The sequence below is a fragment of the Euprymna scolopes genome, chromosome 46 (genome assembly GCF_053919585.1).
Source record: "Euprymna scolopes isolate OS-2025 chromosome 46, ASM5391958v1, whole genome shotgun sequence".
Taxonomy (NCBI): domain Eukaryota; kingdom Metazoa; phylum Mollusca; class Cephalopoda; order Sepiida; family Sepiolidae; genus Euprymna; species Euprymna scolopes.
The window spans coordinates 110912988-110931358 of record NC_136527.1 but is presented as its reverse complement, the minus strand read 5'-3'; the positions used below and the strand labels follow the sequence as shown (position 1 = coordinate 110931358).

General features: G+C 36.5%; 1 protein-coding gene across 1 annotated transcript in view; it reads left to right on the top strand.

Annotated features, from left to right (window-relative positions):
- The window catches only part of LOC145270194 (nose resistant to fluoxetine protein 6-like), a 67959-nt gene that overhangs the window by 36508 nt on the left and 13080 nt on the right, over positions 1-18371 (top strand). The window contains exon 9 of the mRNA XM_080125824.1: positions 18017-18135. Coding sequence (XP_079981950.1) covers positions 18017-18135 — 119 coding nt within the window. The remainder of the gene's footprint in view (positions 1-18016; positions 18136-18371) is intronic.

Below are 18371 nucleotides of genomic sequence, written 5' to 3'. Positions count from 1 at the left end.
TAGGATTCTCATCTACCTATACCATCGTCCCCTCTTGTTTGGACTTAGAAATTTTCAATTGAATACACGTTGAGATGACTTGGTCTTTAGGATTCTTATCTACCTATACCAACGTCCCCTCTTGCTTGGACTTAGAAATTTTCAATTGAATACACGTTGAGATGACTTGGTCTTTAGGATTCTTATCTACCTATACCAACGTCCCCTCTTGTTTGGACATAGAAATTTTCAATTGAATACACGTTGAGATTACTTGGTCTTTAGGATTCTTATCTACCTATACCAACGTCCCCTCTTGTTTGGACTTAGAAATTTTCAATTGAATACACGTTGAGATTACTTGGTCTTTAGGATTCTTATCTACCTATACCAACGTCCCCTCTTGCTTGGACTTAGAAATTTTCAATTGAATACACGTTGAGATGACTTGGTCTTTAGGATTCTTATCTACCTATACCAACGTCCCCTCTTGTTTGGACTTAGAAATTTTCAATTGAATACACGTTGAGATTACTTGGTCTTTAGGATTCTTATCTACCTATACCAACGTCCCCTCTTGCTTGGACTTAGAAATTTTCAATTGAATACACGTTGAGATTACTTGGTCTTTAGGATTCTTATCTACCTATACCAACGTCCCCTCTTGCTTGGACTTAGAAATTTTCAATTGAATACACGTTGAGATTACTTGGTCTTTAGGATTCTTATCTACCTATACCAACGTCCCCTCTTGTTTGGACATAGAAATTTTCAATTGAATACACGTTGAGATTACTTGGTCTTTAGACTTCTTATCTACCTATACCAACGTCCCCTCTTGCTTGGACTTAGAAATTTTCAATTGAATACACGTTGAGATGACTTGGTCTTTAGGATTCTTATCTACCTATACCAACGTCCCCTCTTGCTTGGACTTAGAAATTTTCAATTGAATACACGTTGAGATTACTTGGTCTTTAGGATTCTTATCTACCTATACCAACGTCCCCTCTTGTTTGGACATAGAAATTTTCAATTGAATACACGTTGAGATTACTTGGTCTTTAGGATTCTTATCTACCTATACCAACGTCCCCTCTTGCTTGGACTTAGAAATTTTCAATTGAATACACGTTGAGATGACTTGGTCTTTAGGATTCTTATCTACCTATACCAACGTCCCCTCTTGCTTGGACTTAGAAATTTTCAATTGAATACACGTTGAGATTACTTGGTCTTTAGGATTCTTATCTACCTATACCAACGTCCCCTCTTGTTTGGACATAGAAATTTTCAATTGAATACACGTTGAGATTACTTGGTCTTTAGGATTCTTATCTACCTATACCAACGTCCCCTCTTGCTTGGACTTAGAAATTTTCAATTGAATACACGTTGAGATGACTTGGTCTTTAGGATTCTTATCTACCTATACCAACGTCCCCTCTTGCTTGGACTTAGAAATTTTCAATTGAATACACGTTGAGATTACTTGGTCTTTAGGATTCTTATCTACCTATACCAACGTCCCCTCTTGCTTGGACTTAGAAATTTTCAATTGAATACACGTTGAGATTACTTGGTCTTTAGGATTCTTATCTACCTATACCAACGTCCCCTCTTGTTTGGACATAGAAATTTTCAATTGAATACACGTTGAGATTACTTGGTCTTTAGGATTCTTATCTACCTATACCAACGTCCCCTCTTGTTTGGACATAGAAATTTTCAATTGAATACACGTTGAGATTACTTGGTCTTTAGGATTCTCATCTACCTATACCAACGTCCCCTCTTGTTTGGACTTAGAAATTTTCAATTGAATACACGTTGAGATGACTTGGTCTTTAGGATTCTTATCTACCTATACCAACGTCCCCTCTTGTTTGGACTTAGAAATTTTCAATTGAATACACGTTGAGATGACTTGGTCTTTAGGATTCTTATCTACCTATACCAACGTCCCCTCTTGTTTGGACATAGAAATTTTCAATTGAATACACGTTGAGATGACTTGGTCTTTAGGATTCTCATCTACCTATACCAACGTCCCCTCTTGTTTGGACTTAGAAATTTTCAATTGAATACACGTTGAGATGACTTGGTCTTTAGGATTCTTATCTACCTATACCAACGTCCCCTCTTGTTTTAACTTAGAAATTTTCAATTGAATACACGTTGAGATGACTTGGTCTTTAGGATTCTTATCTACCTATACCAACGTCCCCTCTTGTTTGGACTTAGAAATTTTCAATTGAATACACGTTGAGATGACTTGGTCTTTAGGATTCTTATCTACCTATACCAACGTCCCCTCTTGTTTTGACTTAGAAATTTTCAATTGAATACACGTTGAGATGACTTGGTTTTTAGGATTCTTATCTACCTATACCAACGTCCCCTCTTGCTTGGACTTAGAAATTTTCAATTGAATACACGTTGAGATGACTTGGTCTACAGGATTCTTATCTACCTATACCAACGTCCCCTCTTGCTTGGACTTAGAAATTTTCAATTGAATACACGTTGAGATGACTTGGTCTTTAGGATTCTTATCTACCTATACCAACGTCCCCTCTTGTTTGGACATAGAAATTTTCAATTGAATACACGTTGAGATTACTTGGTCTTTAGGATTCTTATCTACCTATACCAACGTCCCCTCTTGTTTGGACTTAGAAATTTTCAATTGAATACACGTTGAGATGACTTGGACTTTAGGATTCTTATCTACCTATACCAACGTCCCCTCTTGTTTGGACATAGAAATTTTCAATTGAATACACGTTGAGATGACTTGGTCTTTAGGATTCTCATCTACCTATACCAACGTCCCCTCTTGTTTGGACTTAGAAATTTTCAATTGAATACACGTTGAGATGACTTGGTCTTTAGGATTCTTATCTACCTATACCAACGTCCCCTCTTGTTTTGACTTAGAAATTTTCAATTGAATACACGTTGAGATGACTTGGTCTTTAGGATTCTTATCTACCTATACCAACGTCCCCTCTTGCTTGGACTTAGAAATTTTCAATTGAATACACGTTGAGATGACTTGGTCTACAGTATTCTTATCTACCTATACCAACGTCCCCTCTTGCTTGGACTTAGAAATTTTCAATTGAATACACGTTGAGATGACTTGGTCTTTAGGATTCTTATCTACCTATACCAACGTCCCCTCTTGCTTGGACTTAGAAATTTTCAATTGAATACACGTTGAGATGACTTGGTCTACAGGATTCTTATCTACCTATACCAACGTCCCCTCTTGTTTTGACTTAGAAATTTTCAATTGAATACACGTTGAGATGACTTGGTCTTTAGGATTCTTATCTACCTATACCAACGTCCCCTCTTGTTTGGACTTAGAAATTTTCAATTGAATACACGTTGAGATTACTTGGTCTTTAGGATTCTTATCTACCTATACCAACGTCCCCTCTTGCTTGGACTTAGAAATTTTCAATTGAATACACGTTGAGATGACTTGGTCTTTAGGATTCTTATCTACCTATACCAACGTCCCCTCTTGCTTGGACTTAGAAATTTTCAATTGAATACACGTTGAGATTACTTGGTCTTTAGGATTCTTATCTACCTATACCAACGTCCCCTCTTGTTTGGACTTAGAAATTTTCAATTGAATACACGTTGAGATGACTTGGTCTATAGGATTCTTATCTACCTATACCAACGTCCCCTCTTGTTTGGACTTAGAAATTTTCAATTGAATACACGTTGAGATGACTTGGTCTTACGGATTCTTATCTACCTATACCAACGTCCCCTCTTGCTTGGACTTAGAAATTTTCAATTGAATACACGTTGAGATGACTTGGTCTTACGGATTCTTATCTACCTATACCAACGTCCCCTCTTGCTTGGACTTAGAAATTTTCAATTGAATACACGTTGAGATGACTTGGTCTACAGGATTCTTATCTACCTATACCAACGTCCCCTCTTGCTTGGACTTAGAAATTTTCAATTGAATACACGTTGAGATGACTTGGTCTTTAGGATTCTTATCTACCTATACCAACGTCCCCTCTTGCTTGGACTTAGAAATTTTCAATTGAATACACGTTGAGATGACTTGGTCTTTAGGATTCTTATCTACCTATACCAACGTCCCCTCTTGCTTGGACTTAGAAATTTTCAATTGAATACACGTTGAGATTACTTGGTCTTTAGGATTCTTATCTACCTATACCAACGTCCCCTCTTGTTTGGACTTAGAAATTTTCAATTGAATACACGTTGAGATGACTTGGTCTTTAGGATTCTTATCTACCTATACCAACGTCCCCTCTTGTTTGGACTTAGAAATTTTCAATTGAATACACGTTGAGATGACTTGGTCTTTAGGATTCTTATCTACCTATACCAACGTCCCCTCTTGTTTGGACTTAGAAATTTTCAATTGAATACACGTTGAGATGACTTGGTCTTTAGGATTCTTATCTACCTATACCAACGTCCCCTCTTGTTTGGACTTAGAAATTTTCAATTGAATACACGTTGAGATGACTTGGTCTTTAGGATTCTTATCTACCTATACCAACGTCCCCTCTTGTTTGGACATAGAAATTTTCAATTGAATACACGTTGAGATTACTTGGTCTTTAGGATTCTTATCTACCTATACCAACGTCCCCTCTTGTTTGGACTTAGAAATTTTCAATTGAATACACGTTGAGATGACTTGGTCTTTAGGATTCTCATCTACCTATACCAACGTCCCCTCTTGTTTGGACTTAGAAATTTTCAATTGAATACACGTTGAGATGACTTGGTCTTTAGGATTCTTATCTACCTATACCAACGTCCCCTCTTGTTTTGACTTAGAAATTTTCAATTGAATACACGTTGAGATGACTTGGTCTTTAGGATTCTTATCTACCTATACCAACGTCCCCTCTTGTTTTGACTTAGAAATTTTCAATTGAATACACGTTGAGATGACTTGGTCTTTAGGATTCTTATCTACCTATACCAACGTCCCCTCTTGTTTTGACTTAGAAATTTTCAATTGAATACACGTTGAGATGACTTGGTCTTTAGGATTCTCATCTACCTATACCAACGTCCCCTCTTGTTTTGACTTAGAAATTTTCAATTGAATACACGTTGAGATTACTTGGTCTTTAGGATTCTTATCTACCTATACCAACGTCCCCTCTTGCTTGGACTTAGAAATTTTCAATTGAATACACGTTGAGATTACTTGGTCTTAAGGATTCTTATCTACCTATACCAACGTCCCCTCTTGCTTGGACTTAGAAATTTTCAATTGAATACACGTTGAGATTACTTGGTCTTTAGGATTCTTATCTACCTATACCAACGTCCCCTCTTGTTTGGACATAGAAATTTTCAATTGAATACACGTTGAGATTACTTGGTCTTTAGGATTCTTATCTACCTATACCAACGTCCCCTCTTGTTTGGACATAGAAATTTTCAATTGAATACACGTTGAGATTACTTGGTCTTTAGGATTCTCATCTACCTATACCATCGTCCCCTCTTGTTTGGACTTAGAAATTTTCAATTGAATACACGTTGAGATGACTTGGTCTTTAGGATTCTTATCTACCTATACCAACGTCCCCTCTTGCTTGGACTTAGAAATTTTCAATTGAATACACGTTGAGATGACTTGGTCTTTAGGATTCTTATCTACCTATACCAACGTCCCCTCTTGTTTGGACATAGAAATTTTCAATTGAATACACGTTGAGATTACTTGGTCTTTAGGATTCTTATCTACCTATACCAACGTCCCCTCTTGTTTGGACTTAGAAATTTTCAATTGAATACACGTTGAGATTACTTGGTCTTTAGGATTCTTATCTACCTATACCAACGTCCCCTCTTGCTTGGACTTAGAAATTTTCAATTGAATACACGTTGAGATGACTTGGTCTTTAGGATTCTTATCTACCTATACCAACGTCCCCTCTTGTTTGGACTTAGAAATTTTCAATTGAATACACGTTGAGATTACTTGGTCTTTAGGATTCTTATCTACCTATACCAACGTCCCCTCTTGCTTGGACTTAGAAATTTTCAATTGAATACACGTTGAGATTACTTGGTCTTTAGGATTCTTATCTACCTATACCAACGTCCCCTCTTGCTTGGACTTAGAAATTTTCAATTGAATACACGTTGAGATTACTTGGTCTTTAGGATTCTTATCTACCTATACCAACGTCCCCTCTTGTTTGGACATAGAAATTTTCAATTGAATACACGTTGAGATTACTTGGTCTTTAGGATTCTTATCTACCTATACCAACGTCCCCTCTTGCTTGGACTTAGAAATTTTCAATTGAATACACGTTGAGATGACTTGGTCTTTAGGATTCTTATCTACCTATACCAACGTCCCCTCTTGCTTGGACTTAGAAATTTTCAATTGAATACACGTTGAGATTACTTGGTCTTTAGGATTCTTATCTACCTATACCAACGTCCCCTCTTGTTTGGACATAGAAATTTTCAATTGAATACACGTTGAGATTACTTGGTCTTTAGGATTCTTATCTACCTATACCAACGTCCCCTCTTGCTTGGACTTAGAAATTTTCAATTGAATACACGTTGAGATGACTTGGTCTTTAGGATTCTTATCTACCTATACCAACGTCCCCTCTTGCTTGGACTTAGAAATTTTCAATTGAATACACGTTGAGATTACTTGGTCTTTAGGATTCTTATCTACCTATACCAACGTCCCCTCTTGTTTGGACATAGAAATTTTCAATTGAATACACGTTGAGATTACTTGGTCTTTAGGATTCTTATCTACCTATACCAACGTCCCCTCTTGCTTGGACTTAGAAATTTTCAATTGAATACACGTTGAGATGACTTGGTCTTTAGGATTCTTATCTACCTATACCAACGTCCCCTCTTGCTTGGACTTAGAAATTTTCAATTGAATACACGTTGAGATTACTTGGTCTTTAGGATTCTTATCTACCTATACCAACGTCCCCTCTTGCTTGGACTTAGAAATTTTCAATTGAATACACGTTGAGATTACTTGGTCTTTAGGATTCTTATCTACCTATACCAACGTCCCCTCTTGTTTGGACATAGAAATTTTCAATTGAATACACGTTGAGATTACTTGGTCTTTAGGATTCTTATCTACCTATACCAACGTCCCCTCTTGTTTGGACATAGAAATTTTCAATTGAATACACGTTGAGATTACTTGGTCTTTAGGATTCTCATCTACCTATACCAACGTCCCCTCTTGTTTGGACTTAGAAATTTTCAATTGAATACACGTTGAGATGACTTGGTCTTTAGGATTCTTATCTACCTATACCAACGTCCCCTCTTGTTTGGACTTAGAAATTTTCAATTGAATACACGTTGAGATGACTTGGTCTTTAGGATTCTTATCTACCTATACCAACGTCCCCTCTTGTTTGGACATAGAAATTTTCAATTGAATACACGTTGAGATGACTTGGTCTTTAGGATTCTCATCTACCTATACCAACGTCCCCTCTTGTTTGGACTTAGAAATTTTCAATTGAATACACGTTGAGATGACTTGGTCTTTAGGATTCTTATCTACCTATACCAACGTCCCCTCTTGTTTTAACTTAGAAATTTTCAATTGAATACACGTTGAGATGACTTGGTCTTTAGGATTCTTATCTACCTATACCAACGTCCCCTCTTGTTTGGACTTAGAAATTTTCAATTGAATACACGTTGAGATGACTTGGTCTTTAGGATTCTTATCTACCTATACCAACGTCCCCTCTTGTTTTGACTTAGAAATTTTCAATTGAATACACGTTGAGATGACTTGGTTTTTAGGATTCTTATCTACCTATACCAACGTCCCCTCTTGCTTGGACTTAGAAATTTTCAATTGAATACACGTTGAGATGACTTGGTCTACAGGATTCTTATCTACCTATACCAACGTCCCCTCTTGCTTGGACTTAGAAATTTTCAATTGAATACACGTTGAGATGACTTGGTCTTTAGGATTCTTATCTACCTATACCAACGTCCCCTCTTGTTTGGACATAGAAATTTTCAATTGAATACACGTTGAGATTACTTGGTCTTTAGGATTCTTATCTACCTATACCAACGTCCCCTCTTGTTTGGACTTAGAAATTTTCAATTGAATACACGTTGAGATGACTTGGTCTTTAGGATTCTTATCTACCTATACCAACGTCCCCTCTTGTTTGGACATAGAAATTTTCAATTGAATACACGTTGAGATGACTTGGTCTTTAGGATTCTCATCTACCTATACCAACGTCCCCTCTTGTTTGGACTTAGAAATTTTCAATTGAATACACGTTGAGATGACTTGGTCTTTAGGATTCTTATCTACCTATACCAACGTCCCCTCTTGTTTTGACTTAGAAATTTTCAATTGAATACACGTTGAGATGACTTGGTCTTTAGGATTCTTATCTACCTATACCAACGTCCCCTCTTGCTTGGACTTAGAAATTTTCAATTGAATACACGTTGAGATGACTTGGTCTACAGTATTCTTATCTACCTATACCAACGTCCCCTCTTGCTTGGACTTAGAAATTTTCAATTGAATACACGTTGAGATGACTTGGTCTTTAGGATTCTTATCTACCTATACCAACGTCCCCTCTTGCTTGGACTTAGAAATTTTCAATTGAATACACGTTGAGATGACTTGGTCTACAGGATTCTTATCTACCTATACCAACGTCCCCTCTTGTTTTGACTTAGAAATTTTCAATTGAATACACGTTGAGATGACTTGGTCTTTAGGATTCTTATCTACCTATACCAACGTCCCCTCTTGTTTGGACTTAGAAATTTTCAATTGAATACACGTTGAGATTACTTGGTCTTTAGGATTCTTATCTACCTATACCAACGTCCCCTCTTGCTTGGACTTAGAAATTTTCAATTGAATACACGTTGAGATGACTTGGTCTTTAGGATTCTTATCTACCTATACCAACGTCCCCTCTTGCTTGGACTTAGAAATTTTCAATTGAATACACGTTGAGATTACTTGGTCTTTAGGATTCTTATCTACCTATACCAACGTCCCCTCTTGTTTGGACTTAGAAATTTTCAATTGAATACACGTTGAGATGACTTGGTCTATAGGATTCTTATCTACCTATACCAACGTCCCCTCTTGTTTGGACTTAGAAATTTTCAATTGAATACACGTTGAGATGACTTGGTCTTACGGATTCTTATCTACCTATACCAACGTCCCCTCTTGCTTGGACTTAGAAATTTTCAATTGAATACACGTTGAGATGACTTGGTCTTACGGATTCTTATCTACCTATACCAACGTCCCCTCTTGCTTGGACTTAGAAATTTTCAATTGAATACACGTTGAGATAACTTGGTCTACAGGATTCTTATCTACCTATACCAACGTCCCCTCTTGCTTGGACTTAGAAATTTTCAATTGAATACACGTTGAGATGACTTGGTCTTTAGGATTCTTATCTACCTATACCAACGTCCCCTCTTGCTTGGACTTAGAAATTTTCAATTGAATACACGTTGAGATGACTTGGTCTTTAGGATTCTTATCTACCTATACCAACGTCCCCTCTTGCTTGGACTTAGAAATTTTCAATTGAATACACGTTGAGATTACTTGGTCTTTAGGATTCTTATCTACCTATACCAACGTCCCCTCTTGTTTGGACTTAGAAATTTTCAATTGAATACACGTTGAGATGACTTGGTCTATAGGATTCTTATCTACCTATACCAACGTCCCCTCTTGTTTGGACTTAGAAATTTTCAATTGAATACACGTTGAGATGACTTGGTCTTTAGGATTCTTATCTACCTATACCAACGTCCCCTCTTGCTTGGACTTAGAAATTTTCAATTGAATACACGTTGAGATGACTTGGTCTTACGGATTCTTATCTACCTATATCAACGTCCCCTCTTGTTTGGACTTAGAAATTTTCAATTGAATACACGTTGAGATGACTTGGTCTTACGGATTCTTATCTACCTATACCAACGTCCCCTCTTGCTTGGACTTAGAAATTTTCAATTGAATACACGTTGAGATGACTTGGTCTTACGGATTCTTATCTACCTATATCAACGTCCCCTCTTGTTTGGACTTAGAAATTTTCAATTGAATACACGTTGACTTGACTTGGTCTATAGGATTCTCATTTACCTATATCCACATCCCCTCTTGTTTGGACTTAGAAATTTTCAATTGAATACACGTTGAGATGACTTGGTCTTTAGGATTCTTATCTACCTATACCAACGTCCCCTCTTGCTTTGACTTAGAAATTTTCAATTGAATACACGTTGAGATGACTTGGTCTTTAGGATTCTTATCTACCTATACCAACGTCCCCTCTTGTTTGGACATAGAAATTTTCAATTGAATACACGTTGAGATTACTTGGTCTTTAGGATTCTTATCTACCTATACCAACGTCCCCTCTTGCTTGGACTTAGAAATTTTCAATTGAATACACGTTGAGATGACTTGGTCTTTAGGATTCTTATCTACCTATACCAACGTCCCCTCTTGCTTGGACTTAGAAATTTTCAATTGAATACACGTTGAGATTACTTGGTCTTTAGGATTCTTATCTACCTATACCAACGTCCCCTCTTGTTTGGACATAGAAATTTTCAATTGAATACACGTTGAGATTACTTGGTCTTTAGGATTCTTATCTACCTATACCAACGTCCCCTCTTGCTTGGACTTAGAAATTTTCAATTGAATACACGTTGAGATGACTTGGTCTTTAGGATTCTTATCTACCTATACCAACGTCCCCTCTTGCTTGGACTTAGAAATTTTCAATTGAATACACGTTGAGATTACTTGGTCTTTAGGATTCTTATCTACCTATACCAACGTCCCCTCTTGTTTGGACATAGAAATTTTCAATTGAATACACGTTGAGATTACTTGGTCTTTAGGATTCTTATCTACCTATACCAACGTCCCCTCTTGCTTGGACTTAGAAATTTTCAATTGAATACACGTTGAGATGACTTGGTCTTTAGGATTCTTATCTACCTATACCAACGTCCCCTCTTGCTTGGACTTAGAAATTTTCAATTGAATACACGTTGAGATTACTTGGTCTTTAGGATTCTTATCTACCTATACCAACGTCCCCTCTTGCTTGGACTTAGAAATTTTCAATTGAATACACGTTGAGATTACTTGGTCTTTAGGATTCTTATCTACCTATACCAACGTCCCCTCTTGTTTGGACATAGAAATTTTCAATTGAATACACGTTGAGATTACTTGGTCTTTAGGATTCTTATCTACCTATACCAACGTCCCCTCTTGTTTGGACATAGAAATTTTCAATTGAATACACGTTGAGATTACTTGGTCTTTAGGATTCTCATCTACCTATACCAACGTCCCCTCTTGTTTGGACTTAGAAATTTTCAATTGAATACACGTTGAGATGACTTGGTCTTTAGGATTCTTATCTACCTATACCAACGTCCCCTCTTGTTTGGACTTAGAAATTTTCAATTGAATACACGTTGAGATGACTTGGTCTTTAGGATTCTTATCTACCTATACCAACGTCCCCTCTTGTTTGGACATAGAAATTTTCAATTGAATACACGTTGAGATGACTTGGTCTTTAGGATTCTCATCTACCTATACCAACGTCCCCTCTTGTTTGGACTTAGAAATTTTCAATTGAATACACGTTGAGATGACTTGGTCTTTAGGATTCTTATCTACCTATACCAACGTCCCCTCTTGTTTTAACTTAGAAATTTTCAATTGAATACACGTTGAGATGACTTGGTCTTTAGGATTCTTATCTACCTATACCAACGTCCCCTCTTGTTTGGACTTAGAAATTTTCAATTGAATACACGTTGAGATGACTTGGTCTTTAGGATTCTTATCTACCTATACCAACGTCCCCTCTTGTTTTGACTTAGAAATTTTCAATTGAATACACGTTGAGATGACTTGGTTTTTAGGATTCTTATCTACCTATACCAACGTCCCCTCTTGCTTGGACTTAGAAATTTTCAATTGAATACACGTTGAGATGACTTGGTCTACAGGATTCTTATCTACCTATACCAACGTCCCCTCTTGCTTGGACTTAGAAATTTTCAATTGAATACACGTTGAGATGACTTGGTCTTTAGGATTCTTATCTACCTATACCAACGTCCCCTCTTGTTTGGACATAGAAATTTTCAATTGAATACACGTTGAGATTACTTGGTCTTTAGGATTCTTATCTACCTATACCAACGTCCCCTCTTGTTTGGACTTAGAAATTTTCAATTGAATACACGTTGAGATGACTTGGTCTTTAGGATTCTTATCTACCTATACCAACGTCCCCTCTTGTTTGGACATAGAAATTTTCAATTGAATACACGTTGAGATGACTTGGTCTTTAGGATTCTCATCTACCTATACCAACGTCCCCTCTTGTTTGGACTTAGAAATTTTCAATTGAATACACGTTGAGATGACTTGGTCTTTAGGATTCTTATCTACCTATACCAACGTCCCCTCTTGTTTTGACTTAGAAATTTTCAATTGAATACACGTTGAGATGACTTGGTCTTTAGGATTCTTATCTACCTATACCAACGTCCCCTCTTGCTTGGACTTAGAAATTTTCAATTGAATACACGTTGAGATGACTTGGTCTACAGTATTCTTATCTACCTATACCAACGTCCCCTCTTGCTTGGACTTAGAAATTTTCAATTGAATACACGTTGAGATGACTTGGTCTTTAGGATTCTTATCTACCTATACCAACGTCCCCTCTTGCTTGGACTTAGAAATTTTCAATTGAATACACGTTGAGATGACTTGGTCTACAGGATTCTTATCTACCTATACCAACGTCCCCTCTTGTTTTGACTTAGAAATTTTCAATTGAATACACGTTGAGATGACTTGGTCTTTAGGATTCTTATCTACCTATACCAACGTCCCCTCTTGTTTGGACTTAGAAATTTTCAATTGAATACACGTTGAGATTACTTGGTCTTTAGGATTCTTATCTACCTATACCAACGTCCCCTCTTGCTTGGACTTAGAAATTTTCAATTGAATACACGTTGAGATGACTTGGTCTTTAGGATTCTTATCTACCTATACCAACGTCCCCTCTTGCTTGGACTTAGAAATTTTCAATTGAATACACGTTGAGATTACTTGGTCTTTAGGATTCTTATCTACCTATACCAACGTCCCCTCTTGTTTGGACTTAGAAATTTTCAATTGAATACACGTTGAGATGACTTGGTCTATAGGATTCTTATCTACCTATACCAACGTCCCCTCTTGTTTGGACTTAGAAATTTTCAATTGAATACACGTTGAGATGACTTGGTCTTACGGATTCTTATCTACCTATACCAACGTCCCCTCTTGCTTGGACTTAGAAATTTTCAATTGAATACACGTTGAGATGACTTGGTCTTACGGATTCTTATCTACCTATACCAACGTCCCCTCTTGCTTGGACTTAGAAATTTTCAATTGAATACACGTTGAGATAACTTGGTCTACAGGATTCTTATCTACCTATACCAACGTCCCCTCTTGCTTGGACTTAGAAATTTTCAATTGAATACACGTTGAGATGACTTGGTCTTTAGGATTCTTATCTACCTATACCAACGTCCCCTCTTGCTTGGACTTAGAAATTTTCAATTGAATACACGTTGAGATGACTTGGTCTTTAGGATTCTTATCTACCTATACCAACGTCCCCTCTTGCTTGGACTTAGAAATTTTCAATTGAATACACGTTGAGATTACTTGGTCTTTAGGATTCTTATCTACCTATATCAACGTCCCCTCTTGTTTGGACTTAGAAATTTTCAATTGAATACACGTTGAGATGACTTGGTCTATAGGATTCTTATCTACCTATACCAACGTCCCCTCTTGTTTGGACTTAGAAATTTTCAATTGAATACACGTTGAGATGACTTGGTCTTTAGGATTCTTATCTACCTATACCAACGTCCCCTCTTGCTTGGACTTAGAAATTTTCAATTGAATACACGTTGAGATGACTTGGTCTTACGGATTCTTATCTACCTATATCAACGTCCCCTCTTGTTTGGACTTAGAAATTTTCAATTGAATACACGTTGAGATGACTTGGTCTTACGGATTCTTATCTACCTATACCAACGTCCCCTCTTGCTTGGACTTAGAAATTTTCAATTGAATACACGTTGAGATGACTTGGTCTTACGGATTCTTATCTACCTATATCAACGTCCCCTCTTGTTTGGACTTAGAAATTTTCAATTGAATACACGTTGACTTGACTTGGTCTATAGGATTCTCATTTACCTATATCCACATCCCCTCTTGTTTGGACTTAGAAATTTTCAATTGAATACACGTTGAGATGACTTGGTCTTTAGGATTCTTATCTACCTATACCAACGTCCCCTCTTGCTTGGACTTAGAAATTTTCAATTGAATACACGTTGAGATGACTTGGTCTTTAGGATTCTTATCTACCTATACCAACGTCCCCTCTTGTTTGGACTTAGAAATTTTCAATTGAATACACGTTGAGATAACTTGGTCTATAGGATTCTCATCTACCTATACCAACGTCCCCTCTTGTTTGGACTTAAAAATTTTCAATTGAATACACGTTGAGATGACTTGGTCTTTAGGATTCTTATCTACCTATACCAACGTCCCCTCTTGTTTGGACTTAGAAATTTTCAATTGAATACACGTTGAGATGACTTGGTCTTTAGGATTCTTATCTACCTATACCAACGTCCCCTCTTGTTTGGACTTAGAAATTTTCAATTGAATACACGTTGAGATAACTTGGTCTATAGGATTCTCATCTACCTATACCAACGTCCCCTCTTGTTTGGACTTAGAAATTTTCAATTGAATACACGTTGAGATGACTTGGTCTTTAGGATTCTTATCTACCTATACCAACGTCCCCTCTTGTTTGGACTTAGAAATTTTCAATTGAATACACGTTGAGATGACTTGGTCTTTAGGATTCTTATCTACCTATACCAACGTCCCCTCTTGTTTGGACTTAGAAATTTTCAATTGAATACACGTTGAGATAACTTGGTCTATAGGATTCTCATCTACCTATACCAACGTCCCCTCTTGTTTGGACTTAAAAATTTTCAATTGAATACACGTTGAGATGACTTGGTCTTTAGGATTCTTATCTACCTATACCAACGTCCCCTCTTGTTTGGACTTAGAAATTTTCAATTGAATACACGTTGAGATGAGTTGGTCTATAGGATTCTCATTTACCTATACCAACGTCCCCTCTTGTTTGGACTTAGAAATTTTCAATTGAATACACGTTGAGATGACTTGGTCTTTAGGATTCTTATCTACCTATACCAACGTCCCCTCTTGTTTGGACTTAGAAATTTTCAATTGAATACACGTTGAGATAACTTGGTCTATAGGATTCTCATCTACCTATACCAACGTCCCCTCTTGTTTGGACTTAAAAATTTTCAATTGAATACACGTTGAGATGACTTGGTCTTTAGGATTCTTATCTACCTATACCAACGTCCCCTCTTGTTTGGACTTAGAAATTTTCAATTGAATACACGTTGAGATGACTTGGTCTTTAGGATTCTTATCTACCTATACCAACGTCCCCTCTTGTTTGGACTTAGAAATTTTCAATTGAATACACGTTGAGATGACTTGGTCTACAGGATTCTTATCTACCTATACCAACGTCCCCTCTTGTTTGGACTTAGAAATTTTCAATTGAATACACGTTGAGATGACTTGGTCTATAGGATTCTTATCTACCTATACCAACGTCCCCTCTTGTTTGGACTTAGAAATTTTCAATTGAATACACGTTGAGATGACTTGGTCTATAGGATTCTCATCTACCTATACCAACGTCCCCTCTTGTTTGGACTTAGAAATTTTCAATTGAATACACGTTGAGATGACTTGGTCTATAGGATTCTCATCTACCTATACCAACGTCCCCTCTTGTTTGGACTTAGAAATTTTCAATTGAATACACGTTGAGATGACTTGGTCTAAAGGATTCTCATCTACCTATACCAACATCCCCTCTTGTTTGGACTTAGAAATTTTCAATTGAATACACGTTGAGATGACTTGGTCTATAGGATTCTCATCTACCTATACCAACGTCCCCTCTTGTTTGGACTTAGAAATTTTCAATTGAATACACGTTGAGATGACTTGGTCTATAGGATTCTCATCTACCTATACCAACGTCCCCTCTTGTTTGGACTTAGAAATTTTCAATTGAATACACGTTGAGATGACTTGGTCTATAGGATTCTCATCTACCTATACCAACGTCCCCTCTTGTTTGGACTTAGAAATTTTCAATTGAATACACGTTGAGATGACTTGGTCTTTAGGATTCTTATCTACCTATACCAACGTCCCCTCTTGTTTGGACTTAGAAATTTTCATTTGATTACACGTTGATTTGTCTTGGGCATGTAGCATCCTATCTTGTGTGAACTTAGAAATTGTCCATTACAATCAAATACAGAAATTGTACCTCCCACGTGACGTCTGTGTTATTGTTTTGTTATAATGCAACTTTTATAAAATTGAAAGGGTTATGTATTAATTTTAGCTAGAAGTAATGCATACTTTAGAAGAAAAAAAAATTTTGAGTTCAGATAATATGCAAATATAATTTGGGAAATTAATCTATATATATAAAAGTCTATATATAAAAGTGAACGTATCTGTGTGTGTGTCTGTCCGTCTATGTGTCTGTGTACATTTCCCTACGCAATAATTCTGTTAATTTTTAGTCTACCGACTCGAAATTAGATATACAGGGTACTGAGATTTGGAAAAATCTAGGTGATCGGTTTTCGGCCGGAAATTTGGCTGTTAAGGGGTAGAAGTTCAACGATTTGACTCTTGAGAACTCTACTAAACTCCTTCGACAATTTTGGGTCTAAACACTTGAAATTTTAGATATAGGTTCCTTGGACATGGATCTCACTTAATAATTTGATTTGAGCCCAAAACAATAAATGTTAAGGGGTCATAATAGGGGTCAAAGTTTAAAAATATTGACCTTTTTTTTTTTTACTCAGCATACACCTCCAAACACCCGGGCAACGCCGGCCACCCATGCTAGTATTATATAACTTTGTCACATTAAATAAAATAGTTGAAGAAATAATTCATTTTTTTCCTCACAATTCTTACTAAAATAGAGATGCCTCCCTTAAAATAAGGAGTTTTTATTCTGCAAAATTGAATAATTTTTTTTTCTTTGTTTTGTTTGCCTCGTTTTGTGAAAAAATGCAATAAAAAAGCCAACCTCCCCATGTTAAGAACGGTTTTCGAGGTGGAGGGTGTTTATTCCGAAAGCCGTTCTTAACATGGGGAGGTTAGCTCAACCTCCCCATGTTAAGAACGGCTTTATTTGAACAGTGAAAAACATCTGAGTTAGCGTGTTTTTTTTTGAATCCCTGTTTAAAAAAATATTTTATTTAAAAAGGACATGGAATATAAGTATAAATATGGATAAATTCTTAACAATGAAGAATGGAATTACCCATTGAATAGTATTTTTTATAGGCTAATGATTTTTTTCTAATTTATATATATATATGTATATTATAATCGAAGTAAGTAAAATTTCGTTGATTTTCTTTTAAATCTTCTTTAAAGAAAACCGATTAAAAAAAAAATATTGCATAATTTGCTATTAAACCTATTATTTTTATTCAATTGAAAAAAAAATAGGGTTTGAATTACATTTTTCAAGTAGTTATAAGCTTGGAAAGATAGTATGTTGAATTATTCAAGTTCTTATCACGCATTTTTAATGGTGGCTTCTGATACACCTAGAGGTTGAGGTGCTTATAATGCGCCTGTGGCACGTCGTAAAAATTGACCGAAAAAACTGCTACAAATGTAAAAATTACAACCGCACGAATCTAACACCAAATTCTCTAGAAATTCGTTTTATTTTATTTTCCAGAAAATATTGTCGATGGAATTGATTTATATCAGCGTTTCACCTTCCAGGCTGTGTTAGCTGCGCCCTTCGCAGTGGATACTTTCTTTCTGCTCAGGTACCAGAATCTTTATACTTGTGTATTAATATAAGTATTTATTTTTTGTTTCAATCTAATACAAAAACGGCTATATGATTGTCTATCTGTCTGTCTCCAAGTCGCAGAGCGGCATTTGGGGCCTCATACGATTGGATTTTTTACAAACCGTTCTTTTTTTTCAATCAATTTTCACCCCAAACAAGGCACAGTGCCACTTTAAAGTAGGGGGCTACTATCGGGGACATAAGTGACAG